The sequence below is a fragment of the Astatotilapia calliptera genome, chromosome 22 (assembly GCF_964374335.1).
Source record: "Astatotilapia calliptera chromosome 22, fAstCal68.1, whole genome shotgun sequence".
In the NCBI taxonomy this organism is placed as follows: Eukaryota; Metazoa; Chordata; class Actinopteri; order Cichliformes; family Cichlidae; genus Astatotilapia; species Astatotilapia calliptera.
In genome coordinates, this window is record NC_137442.1 from 8,669,712 (window position 1) to 8,693,709 (window position 23,998).

Sequence of the window (23,998 nt, forward strand, 5' to 3'; positions counted from 1 at the left end):
CTGTCTGTGTTGTTTAATTTTAATCTTCATTGTGGTAGCAAGTCTTGTCTTTGCCTGCCCTTCATATTGTAATAGAGATACTAGACGTGACCAGCTAGCCTCCAGCAACTTGACTCATGAAATATGTAACTTGTATCATTTTAACCTGTCAATAGAGCTTCAGAGATTATTTATCAATTAGTGTTTTCATGAAAAAAATGGGATTATTAAATAGTTTTCAGAAGCATTTTTGCTGATATTTATACTGAAAACCGATATTTTTTGCACATTTTAGGGCATTTTTTATAATTTAACACTCAGATTAAGCCCAACCTTGTTAATTAACCTCATGTTTTCTTGCCGTCATCTATCATTTAAATCAAATCTGGATCAGCAGTAATAAAGTGTATTGCTCTGATTCCGCTCACTGTTCTTCCTGGCTGATTACTGCCTGCAGACCCTCTCTGATCGATATGAGTCAAGTGTACCGACAGTCCAACCAGCAGAACCTGGAGCAGGCCTTCAGCGTGGCAGAGAGAGAGCTGGGTGTCACCAGACTGCTGGACCCCGAAGGTGAGCACAGTCACCCTCAAACATTTAGTTTAGGGAACACTTAAGCATGAGTTTAGTCACTTTTAATTGTAGGCAAAGCGTTTTCCCTTTCCTTTAATTCTCCTGCCTGCACTGCTGTACGAGTGGAAATCTACGTATTAGCTGTTAATAGTTTGATATTTATATGCTGCAAAACAGGAACGAATACATGAGTGAGTGTTTTTGTGTTTTAATATTTCAGAGGTCCCACAAATAGACTTGGTATTCAAGTTGGTAGCTAAGGAACTTCAAGTCACCACTCATCCATCTTTTTCATTTCCCTGAAACATGACAGTTTTTTTCCGTCTTTGTTGCTCTGTACAGATGTTGATGTGCCCCATCCAGATGAGAAATCCATCATCACATATGTGTCCTCTCTGTATGATGCCATGCCCAGGGTACCAGACGTCCAGGATGGTGTCAAAGCCAATGTGAGCCCACCTTTTTGTCATCACTGATTAATTATTCAGCAGCAGAGGCAACATCTCGGGTGCCGCCTTTTATCTGCAGCAGTAAAATGCAAAATATAAATGCAATATTAAGAGTTATTCTTATTTAAATGCCCTGAGCTTGCATTATAGTCATTATAAGCTTGCATTTACTTATTATTATTATTATTATTATTATTATATGTAAAATACATAGAAATGATCATCCTGTTAATTTTGAAGTTGCAGCCTGAGAAATTTAGCACAAAAGAAATCACATGTGGACAATCTGGAAAACATCAGCATGTAATTATTTTGAACATCTGTGCTTCAGGAGCTGGAGCTGCGTTGGCAGGAGTACTATGAGCTGGTCACCATGCTGCTGCAGTGGATCAGACACCACATCCTCGTTTTTGAGGAGAGGAAGTTCCCCACCAGCTACGAAGAGATTGAGGTGACTAGATCGCGTCCTACAATCTGAAAGAATCAGTGTGACACAGATCAAGTAGCTGACGATCAACGTGTTTTTTGTTCTTTTGTTATTTACGTTTATCATCTGCAGGTTCTTTGGCGTCAGTTTCTGAAGTTCAAGGAAACGGAGCTTCCTGCCAAAGAGGCAGACAAGAACCGCTCCAAACACATCTTCAAGTCTTTTGAGGTGAGATTTCCCAGCAGAACAAAAATCAGCAGTCACAAAAAATATGAAGGGATGAAAGGCTAATATTTTAAATAGTTATCCCACCAAACCGCAGCACATAACAAATAGTCTTGGTTCCAAATACATTTCTGTATTTGTAAACGACAGATAAAAAGAAGATAGATTTGCAAAAGCAAAGTGCAAAACAAATCAGAATCAGAATCAGAATACTTTATTCATCCCGAGGGGATAGAAAATAGTGTCCATTTATTTGCAGTAATAAACTAAAATCCCACCTGTTTTTCCACGCTTACAAAAGTCACTAAAAAAATACATAAATTAAAGGACATCTTTCCAAATACTGCTATGTCCACGGCCCACTGAGCGTACCCCTTCAGTCTGAAAATCTTTTAAGGAAAATCTTCCCACCATCAATAAATTAGACCCAGTTTTATAAATGTTTATTTTTTCCCTGGAGCACAGAATTATCGCTTAAGATAAATAATCTGAGACTGAGCAGAATTTGAGGCCTTAAATGATCACAGATATTATCTTATGTTTTTTTGTATGTTGTTTGTTATCTTTCGCAGGGTGCGGTTCAGGCTGGTCAGGTCAAAGTGCCGCCAGGTTATCACCCTTTAGATGTGGAGAAGGAATGGGGTCGTCTGCATGTCGCCATCCTGGAGAGGGAGCGTCTCCTCAGGACTGAATTTGAGAGGTAACCAGGCTGTTATCCAAACCTCATCACATGCGCTGTGTTGCCAAAGCACAAAACGGCAGCAAAACCACAAAGCATGAGGAAACTGTTCCAGTTTGACCACGAGCATGACTCATCTCCTAATGATAACGTCCACTTTGGCAATAAAATTAAACTGAGTCGGCTTTGTGGATTAGTAAGTACAGATCATATTAGGGCAAACACATGATGGCTGTGTCGTCTCCATGGCAATAGCCTTAGACTAAATAGTCTCTCATAAAGTTGTCTAATCACAAGGAAGGGAGGGCACAGCTTCTAGTTTAGTTGTTTCAGATCATCTCTGCATTGCTGGGCACACACAGCTCAAAAAGGAGCAACAACATGGCTTTCATGCATCAGGGATATGCGTTAAAGTATTTATTCCGCCAGAAGACGGAGTGAGTGCTTTAATATATCCTTTCAAAGTTTTTCTTTTTTAAATTATTATTAACATTTTTACTTTTGAGAAAGAAGAGAAAGTATCCTGTAGGGAAATCCCTGCTTGTCAGTTTGCACTGTTTGAATTCTTTTCTGACCTCTGACCTTTCATCTTCCCTGCAGGCTGGAGCGACTTCAGAGGGTTGTCAGCAAGGTCCAGATGGAGTCAGGGGTGTGCGAGGAGCAGCTCAACCAGGTGGAGACTCTGCTGCAGACGGTGAGACACAAACTCTTAAGGACAGCCAATAAAAGCATCTTTGTGCAAATTATTTGCAGTAAAATAAAGAGATGTGAAAACTTGTCTGTTGAAGGATGTGAGGCTGATGAGCTCAGGGAAACCTGCAAAGCACACAGCAGAGATGGAGGCAGATCTGGAAAAAGCAGAAGGGATGATCCGCCTCCTCTTCAATGACGTTCAGCTGCTAAAAGATGGACGCCACCTTCAAGCTGAACAAATGTATCGCAGGTACAAAAGAAATCAAGCTCTACAGACATCATGGGATTTAATCAATTTAATTAGTAATTTTTTTCCTTTCTAATTACTTTAGATGTCAAACTAGTGAATCTTAGAACTTTACATTTTAAATCGATGAACGTTTTTTTCATCACATGTTTCTGTCTTTAGAGTTTATCGCCTCCATGAGCGGCTTGTAAACCTCCGTAGCGAGTACAATCTGCGCCTCAAGTCAGGTGTGACCATCACACAAATCCCCATGACGCAGATCCCCATGACCCAAGTCCACACGACCCAGGTCCACAGCGCCCAGGTCCTGCAGCAGGCCCCCGTGAGGGTGCGGCCCGAGCTGGATGAAGTCACGCTGCGCTACATCCAGGATCTGCTGAGCTGGGTGGAGGAAAACCAGCGACGGGTGGACGAAGGGCAGTGGGGCTCGGACCTTCCCAGCGTGGAGTCCCAGCTGGGCAGCCAACGAGGCCTCCATCAGTGTGTGGAGGAGTTCCGCTCCAAGATAGACAGAGCCAAGGCTGATGAGGTATGTTGGCACCAAGTATCTGCGACAGTGTTGTAGATGAGGCAGAGAGAGATTTAATCTCAGGAGGAAAATTGGTATTTGGCAGTAGAGCGTTAGCTTAGTGTCCACCTCTGAATCGCTGCACACATCCTGGATTTTTCCGGCAATTTGTGTAAAAGAATGAGATTTTGCAAAGAGGTGGATTTAACCTGGAAGCCTTATGTTTCATAAATGAGACACCAGCAATGACAAGCAAAAAACGTGTTGGGTAGTTATGAACTGAAATGTGGACTTTCTGTGGAAATTGTTGAACAGACTGAACTCTCATCAGTAGTTCTTCTTAATGATCTCTTTCTACGGCGTCTCTCATCTGTTCCAGAGTCAGATTTCACCTGCCAGCAAAGCTGCTTACCGTGACTATCTGGGAAAACTGGAGCTACAATACGGCAAGCTCCTGGTAAATACGAACGAGTCGCTAAAATCAAAAAACACTGTTGTCTTGTAGAGAGGTCAAACTCGACAGCTGTTTTCATTGAAGTTCAGAAACACCCTGAAAAATTTCCTTGATGTTTTAAATACCATCCAGTTTTCTTCCTAACCCTGCAAAAATGTTTCCTAACGTGTCACCATTACTGTAGAACTCCTCAAAGGCTCGCCTGCGCTACATGGACCAGCTTCATGCCTTTGTCACTGCAGCAACCAAAGAGCTGATGTGGCTGAATGAGAAAGAGGAAGAGGAGGTGAACTACGACTGGAGCGAGCGAAACACCAACATGGCAGCCAAGAAAGAAAACTACTCGGTACAGTAATACTGAGATGTTCTTGTAGGTTTCTCATTTCTTGTTATGACGATGGTACTGATATGATTGGTTGTCGTTTCTGTGGAGCAGGGTTTGATGAGAGAGTTGGAGCTCCGGGAGAAGAAAGTGAACGGTGTCCAGACCACAGGAGACAAACTGCTGAGGGACGGACACCCAGCCAAGAAGACCATCGAGGTGGGACGCTGAGCACATGTTGTTGAACTTTAAATATAAATTATTATTTTCTTCTCATATGTGCTTTTTCTTCTCTCCCCTTCCATCCTTCCTCTTCCTCAGGCCTTCACTGGAGCCCTGCAGACTCAGTGGAGTTGGATCCTCCAGCTGTGCTGCTGCATTGAAACTCACCTGAAAGAAAACACTGCCTACTATCAGGTATGATTATCAGCATGACAAGGTATCCACACTTAAAGACTGCTCTCCGCATGTCTGGCGAGTTAGCTGGCCGTCACTAAATCTGTCCCTTTCTGCAGGTTTTTAATGTGTTTTAAACCACTGCAGCTTAATTGGTCTACTTTTCTCTCGATCCAGTTCTTCTCTGACGTGAAGGAGGCAGAGGAGAAGATTAAAAAGATCCAAGACACTATGAAGAGGAAGTACACCTGCGACCGCACCATCACGGTCACACGGCTGGAAGATCTGCTTCAGGATGCAGCTGTGGGTTTATTCACCAGTGTTTTGCTCCTTTAAGCTCATCCAGAAACTGTGAACTGGCAAACAAATCCACACCGTTAAAGCAGCATGAAATATTTACTCTTCTGTTTGTGGGAGCTTCGTTTTAGGCTGCATGTCTTTGAATTATTGAATTAGAGTTTGAGAATTTTATGTGCTCTTCCCAGGATGAGAAAGAGCAACTAAATGAGTTCAAAACTCACCTGGAAGGCCTGAAGCGGAGAGCCAAGACCATCGTCCAGCTGAAACCACGTAACCCTGCTACTCCGATAAAGGGAAAACTGCCCGTCCAGGCTGTTTGTGACTTCAAGCAGATGGAGGTAAGCCATAGACTTCCTAAGTTGTTTATGGTGAGTGTGAAATTCTTAATTGAGTTTCAACTTGTGTCCTGCTTTGGTTCACTTCTATTACGCTGAAAGGACATAACATTAAAAAAAATATACAGTAAAATCTAGCCAGTTATGAGCTGCTGTTTTCATCTTCTTCCAGATCACAGTCCACAGAGGCGATGAATGCGCTCTGCTGAATAACTCGCAGCCCTACAAGTGGAAGGTGCTGAATGATAAAGGCAACGAGGCGTCTGTCCCATCTATCTGCTTCCTGATTCCACCCACCAACAGGGACGCTGTGAACAGTGTTGCCGGGTGAGTCAAAGAACACCCGGCTGAATTTGTAACGCATGCGCACGTTTGTGTGTGCACACGCTGGAGACTAACCTCCACCTCACGTTCTTCAGGCTGGACGGAAACCTCCAGAGGCTGCAGAACATGTGGCAGACGCTGTTTGTGGACATGAAGAGCCTGCTGTCCTGGCAGTACCTGATGAGAGACATCCACATCATTAAAAGCTGGAACATCAGCATGGTAACAGCACAATGTGAAACCTTTCGGAAAATAGTTTTTGGTGGTATCAATGAAAGCAGGGCTGAAATGACTGCTGTTGGGGTGCATTTTACCTCATGTTGCAATAACATTAGATTTATGCCTGTGAGGCAGAAAAACTCTAATGGGGCTAATAATAGACAGCAAAACTTCAAAGATTACTCAGCTGCACATGTTATGCAGAAATGGAAGTGCGAACTGTGTCTAGATGGTATCTGAGGATACGTGGAAGGATATCTGGGTAAGACAGATTAAGATTAACTCAAGATCCTGTCAGTAGATCTGCTGAACAGAACAGTACACATTAGTTATTCTCTAGTATATCAATTTGCTGTCAAAACAGTTCATAAAAACTTCCCCCCAAAATATTGATAGGTAACGATTATGCATGTGCAGGTTTGTTGTTACGATCAATTGATTTTTCTTCAAAAACATTATGAAACATTATTTTTACTTGGTTTATAGTTGATAATTGCACTCTCCTCGGTACTGTACATACAGACACAGCTTTCTATTGAACTGCTGTTTTCATAATGTTTGATATCAGCCACCATCCTTGTTACCACTGTAGTTTAAGACGCTGAGGGTGGAGGAGTACCGACTAGCACTGAGGAACCTGGAGCAGCACTATCAGGACTTCCTGAGAGACAGCCAGGACTCCCAGATGTTTGGGGCTGAGGATCGTATGCAGGTGGAGTCCAACTACAACCTAGCCAACCAGCACTACAACACAATGGTCAGCTCTGCAGAGCAAGGTTTGCACAGTTTCTTTCTGAAACATCAGTTTCTTTTATCACCTCAGCATTTCCTGAAACATTTTCATGTCTGTGTTCTGTTTACATATTTTTAAAAAATCATTTCTCATTTGCACGAGTTGTGTTTCAGTCATTTGTGTGTAAGTTGACTGTTGCATTCACATTTCAGACTATGTGCCACCCAGAGCAGGTAAGGTGTTTCCAATAAAGTGGCCGATGTGCGCTAGGAGCTTTTGACTGGCTGAGAGCTGTTGTTCTGTCATGTTTCATTTCATGCTTCACCTCAATCAACTTAATCATCCTCATAGATTCTGGGAATCCCTCCTAACATCACTTATCAATGCATTCCTGTCTCTGTGCATGGATTTTAATGGCAGCTGATCCCCACTATTAATCAACGAATAGAAAAAGCACTTAATTGATCAAATTAACACATATGAAATATAGCCAACATGGAACAATTAATGCATGAAGAAGTACATTCAGTTTGCAGATCATGGAAAATTCTAATCTAGCTTAATGAGATTTATGATTTTTTTGAGAAATCAGAATTTTTTTTTATTCTTAGGAGATTAAATTGGTTAACAAAAATTTAACCATCCAGAGAAACACAGGCAATTCTGTGAAATAACTGCTTTAACTTTTAGGATCCTGAAACTAATACTGCACCTCTTACAGTTAGTTCAAATTCTTAAATTGCTAAAAATGGCTTATATAAAGAGATTTAGTCGTCTTTTAAATACATATAAAATCCAATATGTGTTGTTCCAACTAGGAGAGCAAGACGAGACTGTGTGCAAAACCTACCTGACGAAGATCAAGGACCTTCGGCTGAGGCTGGAAGGCTGCGAGAATCGAACGGTGACGCGTCTCCGCCAGCCTGTCGACAAGGAACCACTGAAAGCCTGCGCCCTGAAGACGGCAGAGCAAATGGTGCAAAACACAAAGATGAATGCAGAAATAAATATGAGTAAACAATAAGTGGTCGTCTAGCAAGTTATCTTCCTGTTTGTTTGTAACAGAAAGTGCAGTCTGAGCTGGAGGGCTTGAAGAACGACTTGAGCTCCATTGCTGAAAAGACCGAGGAGGTTCTGGCTTCTCCTCAGCAGTCCAGCTCCGCCCCGATGCTGCGCTCTGAACTGGACATGACTCTGAAGAAGATGGATCATGTTTACGGCCTCTCCTCGGTCTACCTGGACAAGTGAGGCTTAGCGATTCTCCCAAGAACTTGCTGATGGATTTTAAGCCACAGCTATGTGTTTGCGTTTTTTTGCTGTTCCTAAAGTGCGAACATCTTGTTTTCAGGCTGAAGACGATCGATGTCGTGATCAGAAACACTAAAGATGCAGAAGACACGCTGAAGAGTTACGAGACTCGTCTGCGCGACGTCAGTAAAGTTCCTGGTGATGAGAAGGAAGTGGAGGATCAGCGCAGTCAGCTGAAGGTATCAAGATGTTTCTGCATTTTCCAGGTTTGTTTCTGTGTCAGACTGCTTCATTTTTGTGGTAATTTTGCTGTTTTCTGTGTGCAGTCCATGCGTGCCGAAGCAGAGGCCAACCAGGTGATATTCGACCGCCTGCAGGACGAGCTTAGGAGGGCGACGGCTATGAATGACAAAATGACGAGGATTCACAGCGAGCGCGATGCTGATCTGGAGCATTACCGTCAACTGGTCGGAAGCCTCCTGGAGCGGTGGCAAGCTGTGTTTGCACAGATGGACCTGAGGCAGCGGGAGCTCGGCCTCCTGGGGCGCAACATGAACTCCTACCGCGAAAGTTACGAGTGGCTCATCCGCTGGCTCGAAGAAGCGAAGCAGAGGCAGGAGAAAATTCAGGCTGTGCCAATCGGGGACAGCAAGGCTCTCAGGGAGCAGCTGGCACAGGAGAAGGTATTGTAAAGGGAAAGAATAAGTTGTGTGGGGCAAAGCGTAGAAGAGTCATCATGCCCTCTGGTGTTCACTGGGGTGTCACAAAAAAATAAAAAAATTCACTCCACTTATATTTTTGACTCCCCTGGTGTGAATCATGCTTGGTTTGTGAAGTATGCACTGAAATAGTTTCTAATCATGATATATTCTCTGTTTTAAATCATATTTACAGAAACTCCTGGGAGAAATTGAGAAAAACAAGGAGGAGGTTGAAAATTGCCAGAAAAATGCAAAGGCTTATATCGACTCTGTCAAAGTAAATACTGAAAATTTTCAACTTTTAAAAAAATAAAAGTTTGCTGCTTAACTTAACATTAATTTTTCCCCCTTCTTGTTGTCAGGACTACGAGTTCCAGATTTTGACCTACAAAGCCCTCCAGGATCCCATAGCATCTCCTCTGAAAAAGCCCAAAATGGAGTGTGCATCCGATAACATCATTCAGGAGGTAGGCCTTACAAACACAGCTGTTGAGCTGCCAGCAGTAGGTGGACCAGGTGTTCCACTTCATGTGGACTGAACAGCGTGTTTATTTCTTATTCCTCGTCCAACATATCGGGACATGTTTTGATTGACTCTAGCTTTCAACAGTCAGACACAGCAGGACCAACAGTTTTTGAACAGTCTGGCTGTGAAGGAAGTAGGGGAAGCTTTCATGATGGTTAACCTGTCACTGTGTTTAGCTGCCAACAGGAAAAATCTGTGCAAATCTCAGCAGAACATGATGGAAACTAACAGAAGGGAAACTAAATGCAGCTTCAATAAAGATCTATAAGCTGCTTGTATTTAATTATGTTGAAGAAGACTGTTAATCAGGCATATTTGTTCTTTAAACATGAAACTAACTCAATGATTATACCGAAATTGTCACCTCTGCCCATTTTGGCATTTTGGGAATACATTCTGCTTTCTCCTCACATTAAAAGTCAAGAGGAGAGCATCGCATATGAGGATATATGACTAAAAAAAGAATAATCATTCATTCGATTTAGTGAAGTGAATTTTACTTTGTTTTTTTCAGTATGTTACGCTGAGAACACGCTACAGTGAGCTGTTGACTCTCACCAGTCAGTACATCAAATTCATCACAGACACACAGCGCCGCCTGGAGGAAGAAGAGGTAAGTGTGCACACTCAGTAGACACAACAGTGCAGTTAAGTCCTCACTAATGTAATGTATGGCAAATCGTTTTCCATCAAACAGCATCAAAATTGTGTGTCTGTTACCAAGAGTGCAGACATAATTTTAGGCATACAGTGCTGAAGCAAACAATTTCATCCTACTGTTACCGCACATCACATCCCCACTACGCTATATGTCTCTCATTCCCCGACACTATGTGTATTTAGCCAAATCATTTCACACGATCTGTAAACATGACTGTGATTTGGCCCTGAATTCAGTCACATTTTCAAACTGCTCGACTGCTTTTCCAACAATTTAAATTTGATAATCACTTCTTCATTTCTTCCTGAAACCCCCCACACTCGTATTTTAAAGGCTTCAGGCTTCCTACCTTCTCAGATGCATTATTTTAAAATTTACCTTTGCTTCCCCTCCCCGCCCTTTTTTCTTCCTTTCTAACTTTCTGTTTTGTTTGATCCCTTTGACCTGCTCGCCAGTGCTTTGTCATGATGAGTATTAATCACGTGCTTAAGAGATGAATTAACCCCAAAGCACCAGGTATTTAAAAACAATCCTCTCAGCCCATTTCATTCGTCTTCACGTCAGATTCGTGTCTGTAGTGAAGGGAAGGTTCACGCGTATTTGGAAATCTTTCATTATTGACGGTGTTCTTGGTTCAGTAATAATTTAGGAACTTTAATTTCTCTGGCTGAGCATCAGCTTACTGTAAGATGTTGGTTTTGGAAGTCTAGATATTGTCATTTAATGAGATTTGCAAGCTATTATAATTGTTTCTCTTGCCTTAATAAATCAAATTATAATGTAGCTGATTGTTGACGGTACTGTTTAGCACCACAGCAAATTAAGATTTCACATTCTGATTAGCCTTTAGATTTTTAAAATCCCTGAATGGGAGCGGTGTTTTCACACGTCCAAAACTCAAAGATTAGTTTTAAAGAGAAAGACAAGCAGCAAAGCCAGTCAATTTTTTTTGTTGTTGTTGTTTATGTTACTACTTGTTGTGCCCGATAAATCTGCCAAATCAAACACGCAGAGCTAGCTGCTGTGGCAGCCCCTTATGAACAAGGGAGCTTGATAAATGACAGTTGAGTGATTGCTTCTAATGATTTCCTCTAGCAAATAAAATGTGGAAACTATGTTCTATTACAAAAGAAATCAGCTCCTCTCTCAAACCAGACGTCAGTTTAAAGGTCAATGTGACAGGTTTCTAAAGTGTTGAACCTTCCTTGTAGGTATCAGTCACCACAACAACACCTTCTTATCTAACAGAACTCATCTCAGACTTGAGGGATCTTGGATTTGTGTCGTGTCACGTGCATTTAAATCCAAGCTTGCTGTGTTAAATGTTACATGAAGTCATGCTGTGTTTGCTGCATCACTACGCTCGATGTTCTTTTCATCCCGATTGCTGCAAAAATATATATGTTTGATTATTTAATCTGCACTCGGCACTTTTTGCATGCTGCTAATTATTTATCATTTGCCTATTTTCTTTCCTATTATTTTACACTCTTCAATAAACCTATTTATGTTAAGAAAATCAATGAGTGGTGGAGAGAAATGTATAAAATTGTGACTGAATTAAATTCTAGCGATTACATATCCAAGTTTTTCACTAAAATACATCACCAGCAACAAAACCTCCACACCTTCAAAATATTAACACTGTGATGAGTTCACTTGTAAACAGAATTTGCAGTTGTTTTTACCAACTCCACAATAATAATGACCGTATAATATTACCAGACTTTTTACACAGATTATGCATGAAAGCAACTTGTAGTGTTGTCCGGTGTTGTGAAGTAAAGTGTCATACATTGTGTGCCATACGTTAAATGAACGTGAAAAGCATTTCCCAATGCAGAATTATCTCTCCAGTTAAAAATCTGTGTTGTGTATATTTAGCCATAACTATGCCTATAGTTGTATTTTATAATCTAAAACCTCTAACATGCAGCTCCCTTCACTCTTTTATTAATGCAGAAAGCTTCTGAAAAAGTTAAAGAAGCGGAGAGGAAACGGATGGCAGAGATGCAGGCGGAATTAGATAAGCAGAAACAGTTGGCTGAAGCTCACGCTAAGTCTGTGGCCAAAGCAGAGAAAGAGGCCGAGGAGCTGAAGTTAAAGATGAAGGAAGAGGCCAATAAGAGACAAGACGTTGCAGTGGATGCTGAAAAACAGAAGCAAAACATTCAGCAGGAGCTGCATCAGCTGAAGAGTCTGTCAGAGCAGGAGATCAAGTCCAAGAGTCAGCAGCTGGAAGAGGCGCTCATCAGTCGTACCAAGATCGAGGAAGAAATCCACATAATTAGGATTCAGTTGGAGGCAACAATGAAACAGAAGGGCACAGCTGAGACTGAGTTACAGCAGCTCAGAGACAAAGCTGCTGAAGCTGAGAAGCTCAGGAAGGCTGCTCAAGACGAGGCGGAAAGGCTTCGCAAACAGGTGACTGAGGAGACTCAGAAAAAGAAAAATGCTGAAGATGAGCTAAAGCGTAAATCTGAAGCCGAAAAAGAGGCAGCCAAACAAAAGCAGAAAGCACTGGATGACCTGCAGAAATTTAAACTACAAGCCGAAGAGGCAGAGAGGCGCATGAAACAGGCTGAGGAGGAAAAACTGAGGCAGATTAAAGTTGTAGAAGAGGTGGCACAGAAGTCTGCTGCCACACAGTTGCAAACCAAAGCTATGTCATTCAATGAACAGGCAACAAAACTGGAAGAATCCCTCAAGAAAGAGCAGGGAACTGTTCTTCAGCTACAGGAGGAAGCCGAAAAACTCAGGAAACAACAAGAAGAAGCTAACAAAGCCAGGGAGCAAGCAGAGAAAGAGCTGGAAACATGGAGACAGAAAGCCAATGAAGCCCTCCGCTTGAGGCTACAAGCTGAGGAGGAAGCTCAAAAGAAGAGTCAGGCTCAAGAGGAAGCAGAGAGGCAGAAGGTTGAAGCAGAGCGAGATGCCAAGAAAAGGGCTAAAGCTGAAGATGCTGCACTTAAACAGAAGGAGAATGCAGAAACGGAGCTGGAAAAACAGAGGAAATTTGCTGAACAGATAGCCCAACAAAAACTTTCTGCAGAGCAAGAATGCATACGCTTAAAGGCTGACTTTGAACATGCTGAGCAGCAGAGGGGTCTGTTGGATAGTGAGCTCCAGCGTTTGAAGAACGAGGTGAATGCTGCAGAAAAACAGAGAAAACAGCTCGAAGACGAACTGGCTAAAGTCAGAAGTGAAATGGACGCTCTGCTACAGATGAAGACTGAAGCTGAGAAGGTGACACTGTCAAACACAGAAAAGAGCAAACAGCTTCTTGAGTCTGAAGCGCAGAAAATGAAACAACTGGCTGAGGAAGCTGCTAGACTGAGATCAGTCGCCGAAGAGGCGAAGAAGCAGAGGCAGACTGCAGAAGATGAGGCAGCCCAGCAAAGAGCTGAGGCGGAAAAAATCCTTAAGGAAAAACTGTCTGCTATCAATGAGGCAACTCGGCTAAAGACTGAAGCGGAAATCGCCCTCAAAGCTAAAGAAGCAGAGAATGAAAGACTAAAGAGAAAAGCTGAGGAGGAAGCTTATCAAAGAAAGCTGCTGGAGGACCAAGCTGCTCAGCATAAGCTAGAGATTGAGGAGAAAATCACACACCTTAAGAGCTCATCTGACTCTGAGCTGGTGAGACAAAAAACTATTGTGGAAGAAACTTTGAGGCAAAAGAAGGTGGTCGAAGAGGAGATTCATATCATCAGAATCAACTTTGAGAAAGCCTCAAAAGAGAAGTCAGATCTAGAGGGTGAATTAAAGAAACTGAAGTATCTTGCAGATGAGACTGAGAAGAGCAAACTTAAGGCTGAAAAAGAGGCAGACAAACTAAAAAAGCTTGCTGCAGAGGAAGAGAAGAAGAGGAAAGAGGCTGAGGAGAAGGTGAAGAGGATAACTGCAGCCGAAGAGGAGGCAGCTCGTCAATGCAAAGCTGCTCAGGAGGAAGTCGAACGCCTCAAAAAGAACGCAGAAGAAGCGAATAAGCAGAAAGAGCAAGCTGAGAAAGAGGCAGAAAAGCAGGTCATTGTAGCCAAAGAGGCAGCACAAAAATGCAGTGCCGCAGAGCAGAAAACTCAAGATGTTCTCAGTAAGAATAAAGAAGATAGCCTTGCTCAGGAGAAGCTTAAAGACGAATTCAAAAATGCTAAGAAACTTGCAGAAGCTGCTCAGAAAGCCAAAGAGAAAGCTGAGAAAGAGGCTGCCTTGCTCCGCCAAAAAGCAGAAGAAGCTGAAAAGCTGAAGAAAGCTGCAGAAGAAGAAGCCGCTAAACAGGCCAAAGCTCAGAAGGATGCAGAGAAACTGAGAAAAGAAGCAGAGGAAGAGGCCTCTAAGCGAGCTGCAGCTGAGCAAGCAGCACTAAAGCAGAAGCAGCAGGCTGATGCAGAGATGGCCAAGCACAAAAAAGAGGCAGAACAAGCACTTACACAGAAGTCGCAGGTGGAGAAGGAACTGACACTGGTTAAACTTCAGCTGGATGAAACTGATAAGCAGAAGAAGGTGTTGGATGAAGAGCTTCAGCGAGTTAAAGGTGAAGTAAATGACGCTGTCAAGCAAAAAGCACAGGTGGAGGATGAGTTGTCGAAAGTCAAGATCCAGATGGAAGAACTCCTGAAGCTTAAGCTCAAAATTGAGGAAGAAAACCGGCGCCTGATGAAGAAGGACAAAGACAGTACACAGAAATTACTTGCAGAGGAAGCAGAGAAAATGAAGAGCCTTGCAGAGGAAGCTGCTAGACTCAGCGTGGAAGCTGAAGAAGCTGCCAGACAAAGGCAGATTGCTGAATCTGACTTGGCTGAACAGAGGGCACTTGCAGAGAAAATGCTAAAAGAGAAAATGCAGGCCATCCAAGAGGCTACAAAACTAAAAGCTGAAGCAGAGGAACTCCAGAAACAGAAGGACCAGGCACAGGAAAAAGCTAAAAAACTTTTGGAGGACAAACAACAGATCCAACAGCGCCTTGATAAGGAGACAGAGGATTTCCAGAAATCCCTGGAAGCCGAGCGAAAGAGGCAGTTTGAAGTTGCAGCTGAAGCAGAGAAACTGAAAGTGAAGGTGAAAGAGCTCAGCGATGCTCAAGCTAAAGCTGAAACGGAGGCAAAGAAATTCAAGAAGCAAGCCGACGAAGCAAAAACTCGTCTCCAACAGACTGAAAAACAAACGACAGAAATCGTTGTGCAGAAGTTGGAGACACAGAGGCTACAGAGCACGAGAGAAGCTGATGACCTGAAGAAAGCCCTAGCAGACCTTGAAAAGGAGAAAGAGAAACTGAAAAAGGATGCAGAGGAGCTTCAGAAGAAATCTAAAGAGGTATTGTGGCCTGTATTAACACTGCTATTCAGTTTAAAGACGCTTATAGTTAATATTGTCCTGTTAAACATGTAAGTGACAGTAGAGTGTTTGTGTTAGCATGCTTAAATACATTACAGAAGGATATAGTAGCAGTACAATATGTGTGTGTGTGTGTTTTTTTTAAGGGGCTGAATTTTGTTTTTATTGGGCAAAGCTAGATTAGCAGTACCCAGTCTAGCTAAATTAACTAACTGCTAACCGTAGCTTCATAGAGACATGAAAGTGTTATTGATATTTTAAATATATAGATATACTGAGTTATTTCTTCAAATATCTAAGATGCATTTATTGATGAGTGATATTTCACTAACAGTTTACTGCCGTTTTAAAAAAATATATTTTTCTTAACAGATGGAAAATGCCCAACAAGCACAAATTGAGCAGCAGAAAGCTATACTTCAGCAGTCTTTCATCACTGAGAAGGATGTCCTGTTGAAGAGAGAAAAGGCTGTTGAAGATGAGAAAAAGAAGCTTGAAAAGCAGTTTGAGGATGAAGTAAACAAGGCCAAGGCTCTTAAAGATGAACAAGAACGTCAGCGTAAGCTAATGGACGAGGAAAGGAAGAAACTTCAGGCCATTATGGATGAAGCTGTAAAGAAACAAAAGGAGGCTGAAGCAGAGATGAAAAACAGAGAGAGAGAATTGGATGTGCTAGAAAAGAAAAGGATTGAACAAGAAAAACTTTTGGAAGAGGAGAACAAAAAGCTCAGAGAGAGACTTCAGAATCTTGAGGTTGCTTCAAAGCAGGGTTCATCAACAACAAAAGAAATCGAAGTTCAGACCGATGAGGTCCCGGAGGAACAGCTAGTTGCTATGACAATGGTAGGAACAACAAAGAAAGTTTTCAATGGCTCTGTTGAGGATGGGCTGAAGAAAGATGGAGAATCAATGTTGGCATTTGACGGAATAAGAGAGAAGGTTCCTGCTGAAAGGCTTCATGAAGTTGGTGTCTTGACCAAGAAGGAATTTGATAAATTGAAAAAGGGCAAAGTTTCTGTACAAGAACTCGGAAAAACAGAGAAGCTAAAAGCATATCTTAAGGGAGAGAGCTGTGTTGGAGGCGTCCTGACTCCTTCCAAAGAAAAAATGAGTCTCTATCAGGCCATGACAGAGAAGAAGATTACTCCAAACACTGCTACAATGCTCCTGGAAGCTCAAGCAGCATCAGGCTTCATTGTTGATCCAGTGAAAAACAAGCTTCTGTCTGTAGATGAGGCTGTTAAGGAGGAGTTAATTGGCCCTGAACTTCATGACAAGATGCTGTCTGCAGAGCGGGCAGCCACTGGTTTTAAAGATCCTTTTACTGGAGCCAAAATCTCTCTTTTTGAGGCCATGAAGAAGGGACTTATTGAGAAGGATCAGGCCACCAAATTCCTAGATGTACAGCTTGCAACTGGTGGCATTATTGACCCCATCAACAGCCACAGAGTTCCCCTTCAAACAGCCTACAAGCAGGGTCAGTTTGATGCAGATATCAACAAAAAACTCAGCGATCCCAGCGATGACTGCAAGTTATTCATTGACCCAAGCACACAGGAGCAACTCACTTATAAACAGTTACTGGAAAAATGCAAGAAGGATGCAGAGACTGGCCTGCTGATATTACCAGTGACAGAGAAAGCAGCTCAAACAGAGAGAACATACACAGATGTGGAGACTAAAGACATATTCAGTAAATCAAACGTTGATGTTCCTTTTGGAAAGTTCAAAGGAAAAACTGTCACCATTTGGGAAGTCATAAATTCAGAATACTTCACAGAAGAACAAAGAAGAGAGCTGATCCGTCAGTACAAGACTGGCAAGATCACAGTGGAAAAGATCATCAAAATTGTCATCACTGTTGTGGAAGACAAGGAGAAGAACAAGGAAAATGTGTTCAATGGCTTGAGGGCTCCAGTCTCTGCCAATGAACTGCTAGAGTCCAAGGTTATAAACAAAGATGTGTTCAACAAGTTGAGTAATGGAAAGATAACAGTTAAAGAGATCTCTGAGATGGATCCTGTGAAGAAAGCACTGAATGGGACGCCCAGCATTGCTGGACTGTTCTATGAACCAACCAAGGAGAAAATGCCTTTCTATCAAGCTATGAAAAAAGAATTACTTTCTCCAGAAACGGCCTTGAATCTTCTTGAAGCTCAAGCAGCAACAGGGTTTATAATTGATCCTGTAAAAAATGAAAGAGTCCCCGTTGATGAAGCTGTTAAGTCGAGTCTTGTTGGCCCAGAGCTGCATGAGCGTCTTCTGTCAGCAGAGAGAGCTATCAGTGGCTACAGAGATCCATACACAGGAAAAAATGTATCTCTATTTGAAGCCATGAAAAAAGGCCTTATCAAGAGAGAACATGGCATCCGTCTGCTAGAAGCACAACTTTCAACAGGTGGAATTATTGACCCCATTAAAAGCTATCGCATCCCACATGAAATCGCCTGCAAGCGTGGGTATTTTGACGAAGAAATCGGCAAGACCTTGAACACAAACACAGACGAGACAAAGGTCTTCTGTGATCCCAACTCACAAGAGGATGCAACTTATGCTCAGCTCTTGAATAAATGTGTCATAGACAAAGAAACTGGACTTCCATTGCTCTCTCTCTCAAAGAAGGCTCCAAAGCCAAAGGAAGACAAACAGATTACAGAAGCTAAAACAAAGGAAGCTTTGAACCAAGCCACCATGGAACTGGAGTATGGACCTTTCAAAGGGAGGAAAGTCACAATCTGGGAAATCATACACTCTGAATACATCACTGAGGAACAAAGGATAGAACTGATTCGCCAGTACAGAATGGGTTATGTGACAATTGAAAAGCTGATAAAGATTGTGATAACAATGGTTGATGAAAAAGAAGACAAAACAAAAGAAGAGGCCTGCTTTGAAGGCTTAAGGGCTCCAGTCACTGCCAGTTCATTACTTGATTCCAACATCATTGATAAGGCTACATTTGAGCAACTCCAAAATGGTAAAAAGACACCCAAAGAAGTCAGTGAAACTGATAAAGTCCGGAAGTACCTGCGGGGCACAGACCGCATTGATGGTATCACAATGGGAGATTCAGATGAAAAGTTAAGCATCTATCAAGCAATAAAAAAAGGTATTTTGCAACAGAGCACTGGGCTCACATTACTTGAGGCCCAAGCAGGAACTGGTTTCATAACAGATCCGGTCAAAAACCTGAAATACTCTGTAGATGATGCTGTGAAAGCTGGAGTCGTTGGTCCAGAACTTCACGAGAAACTCCTCTCAGCAGAAAAAGCAGTGACAGGATACAAAGATCCATATACAGGCAATAAAATTTCTCTGTTGCAAGCCATGAAGAAAGAGCTTGTACTGAGGGAGCATGCTATTCCTCTTCTTGAAGCCCAGTTTGCCACTGGAGGGATAATTGATCCAGTTAGCAGCCATCGTGTTCCCAATGATGTGGCCATTCAGCGTGGCTACTTCAGCAAACAAATGGCTAAATCTTTCAGTGAACCCACAGGTGATGTTAAGGGCTTCACTAATCCCAACACCAATGGAAGAGTGACCTACAAGGAGCTGCTGGAGAAATGCAAAAGAGAGCCCAACACTGGTCTGTGCTACCTCCCCCTGTCAGAGGTTGAATCTCCTGCTCCTGTTGAGAAGTCTTACCAGTACTCAGAGGAGCAAGCCCAAACAGATCTAGCTAATACTCAAATTGACATCCCACTCAAGAGTTTTGCAGGAAAGAGTATGACCATTTGGGAAGTCATGAACTCAAATTTTCTTCCAGCAGAAGAGAGGCGCCGCCTCATGGAGCAGTATCGCTTGGGGCAAATCACAAGAGAAAGAATGCTAATTGTCATCATTGAAATAATTGAACAAAGGGAGACACTAAAGTCTGAGCAGAGTATGTCATGTGATGTAATCAGAAGAAGGGTTACGATTGATGAGCTGTACAATGCCCGAATTATTGACTTGCACACATACAACCTTCTGAAACAAGAAAAGATGAATATTCGGGAAGTAATGGAAATGCCAACAGTAAAGCAGTACCTCTTTGGCACTGGTTGTATTGCTGGAATTATGTCAGACAGTCCTCCCAAGATCAGCATTTACCAGGCTATGAAGAATGGAAAGATTAAGCCCGAAGTTGCTTTGAATCTCCTTGAGGCCCAAGCTGCGACTGGATTCATGATTGATCCAGTTAAAGACGAACTTCTAACAGTTGATGAAGCTGTACGTAAGGGGCTTGTAGGTCCTGAACTCCATGATAAACTTCTCTCTGCTGAGAGAGCAGTTACAGGTTACAAGGATCCATACACTGGAAAAGTGATTTCTCTCTTTCAGGCAATGAAAAAAGACCTCATATCTGAGGATTATGCCTTAAGGCTTTTGGAGGCCCAGAATGCCACTGGAGGACTGATGGATCCTGAATACTACTTCCATCTCCCCATAGATGTTGCCATGCAGCGTGGATACATCAACAAGGAGACACTAGAGAGAATAACTGAGCCTACTGCGGATGTGCGAGGTTATACTGATCCAACAACAGATGAGAAACAGTCCTATGCTCAGCTGCTGAAAAGATGCAGAGTGGATAAAGAAAGTGGTTTGCGGCTGCTTTCACTGGCAGACAGAAGGCTTCTCTTTAAGGGTCTAAGAAAACAAATCACTGTGGATGAGCTGCTCCGCTCGCAGATTATCAACCAAAAGACATACAGTGATCTCACTGAGGGGATCATCACAGTGGAGGAGGTCAGCAGGGATGTGAAGAAGTACCTTGAGGGGACCAGCTGTATTGCTGGTGTGTTTGTAGAATCAAGCAAAGACCGTCTATCAATTTACCAAGCGATGAAGAAAAACATGATCAGACCAGGGACTGCCTTTGAGCTTCTTGAGGCTCAAGCTGCCACAGGTTATGTAATTGATCCAATTAAGAACCTAAAACTAAATGTCAATGAAGCTGTTAAAATGGGTGTTGTTGGTCCAGAGTTTAAAGACAAACTCCTCTCAGCTGAGCGAGCTGTGACAGGCTACAAAGACCCTTATTCTGGCAAGGTTATCTCTCTTTTCCAGGCAATGAAAAAGGGACTCATTCTGAAAGACCATGGCATTCGTCTGCTGGAGGCTCAGATCGCTACTGGTGGAATAATTGATCCACAAGAGAGTCTCCGATTGCCAGTAGAAACAGCCTATGAACGTGGCCTCTTTGATGAAGAAATGAATGGTATCCTCACTGACCCTTCTGATGACACCAAGGGCTTCTTTGACCCCAACACTGAGGAAAACCTCACCTACCTGCAGCTGATGGAGAGATGTATGATAGACCCAGAGACCGGCCTTGCTCTTCTGCTACTGAAAGAAAAGAAGCGTGAGAGAAAGACATCGTCCAAATCTTCTGTTCGCAAACGAAGGGTTGTCATCGTCGATCCAGAGTCTGGCAAAGAGATGTCTGTGTATGAAGCGTATCAGAAAGGACTTATTGACCACCAGACCTATCTAGAACTTGCAGAGCAGGAGTGTGAATGGGAGGAAATTACTATCACTTCATCTGACGGAGTTGTGAAATCCATGATCATTGATAGGAGGTCTGGTCGACAGTATGATATCGATGATGCAATCTCAAGGGGCTTGATTGATAAGTCGGCCCTGGATCAGTATCGATCAGGAATGCTGTCCATCACAGAATTTGCAGACATGCTATCTGGAAATATGAGCGGAAGCAGATCACGCTCATCCTCCTTTGGCTCCTCTTCTTCCTACCCCATGAGCCCAATACCTTCCATAAAAACACCAGCAACCACATGGACTGACCCAACAGAGGAAACTGGCCCTATAGCTGGTATTTTAGACACAGAGACATTAGAGAAGGTGTCTGTCACAGAGGCCATCCACAGAAACCTTGTTGATAATATAACAGGTCAAAGGCTGCTGGAAGCTCAGGCCTGCACAGGAGGCATCCTTGACCCAAACACTGGAGAGAAATTCTCAGTTGCAGATGCAATGAATAAAGGGCTTGTGGATAAAATTATGGTGGACCGTATCAGTTTAGCTCAGAAGGCGTACAATGGATTTGAAGATCCAAGGACTAAAACCAAAATGTCAGCAGCCCAAGCTCTAAAGAAAGGCTGGCTGTACTATGAGGCCGGACAACGGTTCCTAGAGGTCCAGTATCTCACCGGTGGATTGATTGAACCGGATGCTACAGGCAGAGTCTCCATAGATGAGGCCGTGAGGAAGGGCACCTTAGATGCACGCACTGCACAGAAGTTACGAGACGTTAGTGCATATTCAAAATACCTCACGTGCCCTAAAACCAAGCTGAAGATCTCCTACAAGGATGCAATTGAAAGGAGCATGACAGAGGAGGGAACTGGTCTGCGACTACTTGAAGCCTCATCTCAGTCAAGCAAAGGCCTTTACAGTCCCTATAGCATCAGTGGGTCTGGCTCTGCTTCTGGTTCACGGTCTGGCTCTAGAACTGGTTCCAGGTCAGGCTCCAGAAGAGGCAGCATGGATGCTACAGGATCAAGCTTCACAACAACCTTCTCTTCTTCTTCCTACAGTTCCCCAAGCTATGGCCGCAGATACTGATCTGTAAGGGAAGGATGTGCTATAAAGCCACAATGCTCACCAGATGCCTAACTCTCAGTGGAATAAAGACTACCTTTATTCTGCTCTGCATGGGGCTGTTACATAACTTTCAAATTGAATTATTTTGTTTATTGTATATGTCACATTTACATTTAGTGTTCATGCTTTCTCATCAGACTTTCTGATTATGTACTGTAAGCAGCTAGCAACCGCTCATTATTTTCAGTATCTATCACAGATGTTTCAAGTGTACATGATATTTTTTAAGTTTAACATCATAAGCATTTACTGTTCCAAAAACACTTAAATGAAATACCGTGTTACACTGTAACCAAAAGTGTTCATGACCCTTAGCTTAAACTGTTAGAACCAAATTGGATGTAAAAACTCAAATTCCTGTACATGTGTATATTTCTGAAAATTTTATCTAAAGAAAGATAAAAAGCAACTCTGCAGAGCAGAATATTGAGTCTCCTGAGGATTAATAAAACCGCTTTAAGGATATGCCAAGCTTCAAGATCTTTTGTCTCCTGGGCAACACTGCCGTACAGACTCTACCCGTATCTGAAGTCTTCTCCATTCCCATTTGTCTGTCTTAAAACCTGGACTTCCAAGAGCAAGCTCCCACAAATGAAACGATAATGTAGCTTAATATGACCATTAACACCGTCAGACACTTCTGGACTTTACACATCAAACTTCAAGACCAACACAATTAAATTCCAGCCTTTCTGGACACTTTAAAAGGTAGGTAGACATTTATGATTTGATTACTTACATTTTGTGATTGTGTAATTCAGGGAAGTCTAATGTTTGTGTTGAATTCTTCTGATTCACAGTTCACCTTGCTCAGATGTCTTCCAGAGACCCATGGTGTAATTTGGACTGTCACCTTCACTGTAATCAAGAATTTTATGCAACAGCACTGAAACACATTTGCGCATATAATATTTTATCAGTTTGTTTTAACAGTGGACCATTTTGAAACTTGCATCCAACCTTGAACTCATTTAAATAAAGGCCTAAACCATGCTTTGTAAGTGCCTGCAAAATACTGTTTAACACTTTACTGGGTTGATGAGTATTAGGAGACGTTTCATGCTGTAAACTGACTGAAAAAGCAGTGCTATCCATAATTTAATAAATAGTGTGTTATCAGGTAAGCCTTTTTACAGTCTGTTCCAGTATGTCACAAATACTTCAAGTATTTTTCCCCCTTCAAAGGCAAATAATGTCTGTACAGTATACTGACGATTATACAGAGCGCAGTTGCTATAAGCCATGAGTTAGCATTTCTTTGAGAAAGACCTTTAAGCTTTGCACCAGACCCAGTATTTGTATTTTACACTACGTATAGCTGTTTTCAGTTAAATCTCCTTTGTAAACACAATGGATCTGTATCATTTTATTTTCATACTCTAAACGTGCATGAATAACTAACATTTAAAAGGTGCAAAAATGAAATCCATCTGTATCCATTAAAGCGTTTTGTTTTGTTATATTTTGAAAGGTTTGAAGGATGTATTTTACTGAGGGTCGTCAAGCCTTGTTTAAAATGGTGTATTTATAATAAAAATGGTGATGAGGAATTTTAATGTAACACCCACCCTGTGTAAATAAACAGGAAAATGAAATGTTTTCTCAAGTGTATTCATTGCAATGAAGAATATTTAGCAGTTTTCAGTCAACTATGAGCAACACATTCACTGATTAAAAATGTCGGTGCATGGTCTATTATTTTTTTTTAAGTACATCAATATAGACTAGTTTACTGGGGGTTTAATCCTATAATTAAACTTTATTTTTATTCGTAGTCTTTATATGACAGTGGAGAAAGTAGCCACAGCTACAAAGTGCACTGACAGGCTGCCGGACACTGGCGCCACCGGGCCCTCTGACGGTTCTCAGTCATCCAGGTCATCGTAGTCAAAGGAGCTTGCAAAGAAAAGCATCTGGACTTCTTTAAGTTGCTTGAAGACGTTTCACCTCTCATCCAAGAAGCTTTTTAGTATCTTGCCCAAGGATATTTGGCATAAGCAGCCAGGAGGCAGCCTGGGATTGAACCACGACCTTCTGATTTGTGGCTGACCTGCTCTGC

The 23,998-nt window shown here is 42.3% G+C and overlaps 1 protein-coding gene across 1 annotated transcript in view; it reads left to right on the forward strand.

Annotated features, from left to right (window-relative positions):
- pleca (plectin a) overlaps positions 1–23,532 on the forward strand; it is a 42,012-nt gene extending 18,480 nt beyond the window's left edge. The window contains exons 7-34 of the mRNA XM_080296360.1: positions 437–552; positions 895–1,001; positions 1,333–1,452; positions 1,561–1,656; positions 2,226–2,353; positions 2,933–3,026; positions 3,121–3,275; positions 3,435–3,801; positions 4,160–4,237; positions 4,419–4,580; positions 4,671–4,775; positions 4,878–4,973; positions 5,130–5,255; positions 5,438–5,590; positions 5,760–5,914; positions 6,007–6,133; positions 6,723–6,906; positions 7,076–7,096; positions 7,682–7,839; positions 7,929–8,107; positions 8,212–8,350; positions 8,438–8,794; positions 9,006–9,089; positions 9,175–9,279; positions 9,853–9,951; positions 11,962–15,309; positions 15,703–22,647; positions 22,740–23,532. Of these exons, the coding sequence (XP_080152486.1) occupies positions 437–552; positions 895–1,001; positions 1,333–1,452; positions 1,561–1,656; positions 2,226–2,353; positions 2,933–3,026; positions 3,121–3,275; positions 3,435–3,801; positions 4,160–4,237; positions 4,419–4,580; positions 4,671–4,775; positions 4,878–4,973; positions 5,130–5,255; positions 5,438–5,590; positions 5,760–5,914; positions 6,007–6,133; positions 6,723–6,906; positions 7,076–7,096; positions 7,682–7,839; positions 7,929–8,107; positions 8,212–8,350; positions 8,438–8,794; positions 9,006–9,089; positions 9,175–9,279; positions 9,853–9,951; positions 11,962–15,309; positions 15,703–21,900 (13,057 nt within the window). The 3' untranslated portion in view covers positions 21,901–22,647; positions 22,740–23,532. The remainder of the gene's footprint in view (positions 1–436; positions 553–894; positions 1,002–1,332; positions 1,453–1,560; positions 1,657–2,225; positions 2,354–2,932; positions 3,027–3,120; positions 3,276–3,434; positions 3,802–4,159; positions 4,238–4,418; positions 4,581–4,670; positions 4,776–4,877; positions 4,974–5,129; positions 5,256–5,437; positions 5,591–5,759; positions 5,915–6,006; positions 6,134–6,722; positions 6,907–7,075; positions 7,097–7,681; positions 7,840–7,928; positions 8,108–8,211; positions 8,351–8,437; positions 8,795–9,005; positions 9,090–9,174; positions 9,280–9,852; positions 9,952–11,961; positions 15,310–15,702; positions 22,648–22,739) is intronic.
- The last annotated feature ends 466 nt before the right edge of the window (positions 23,533–23,998 follow it).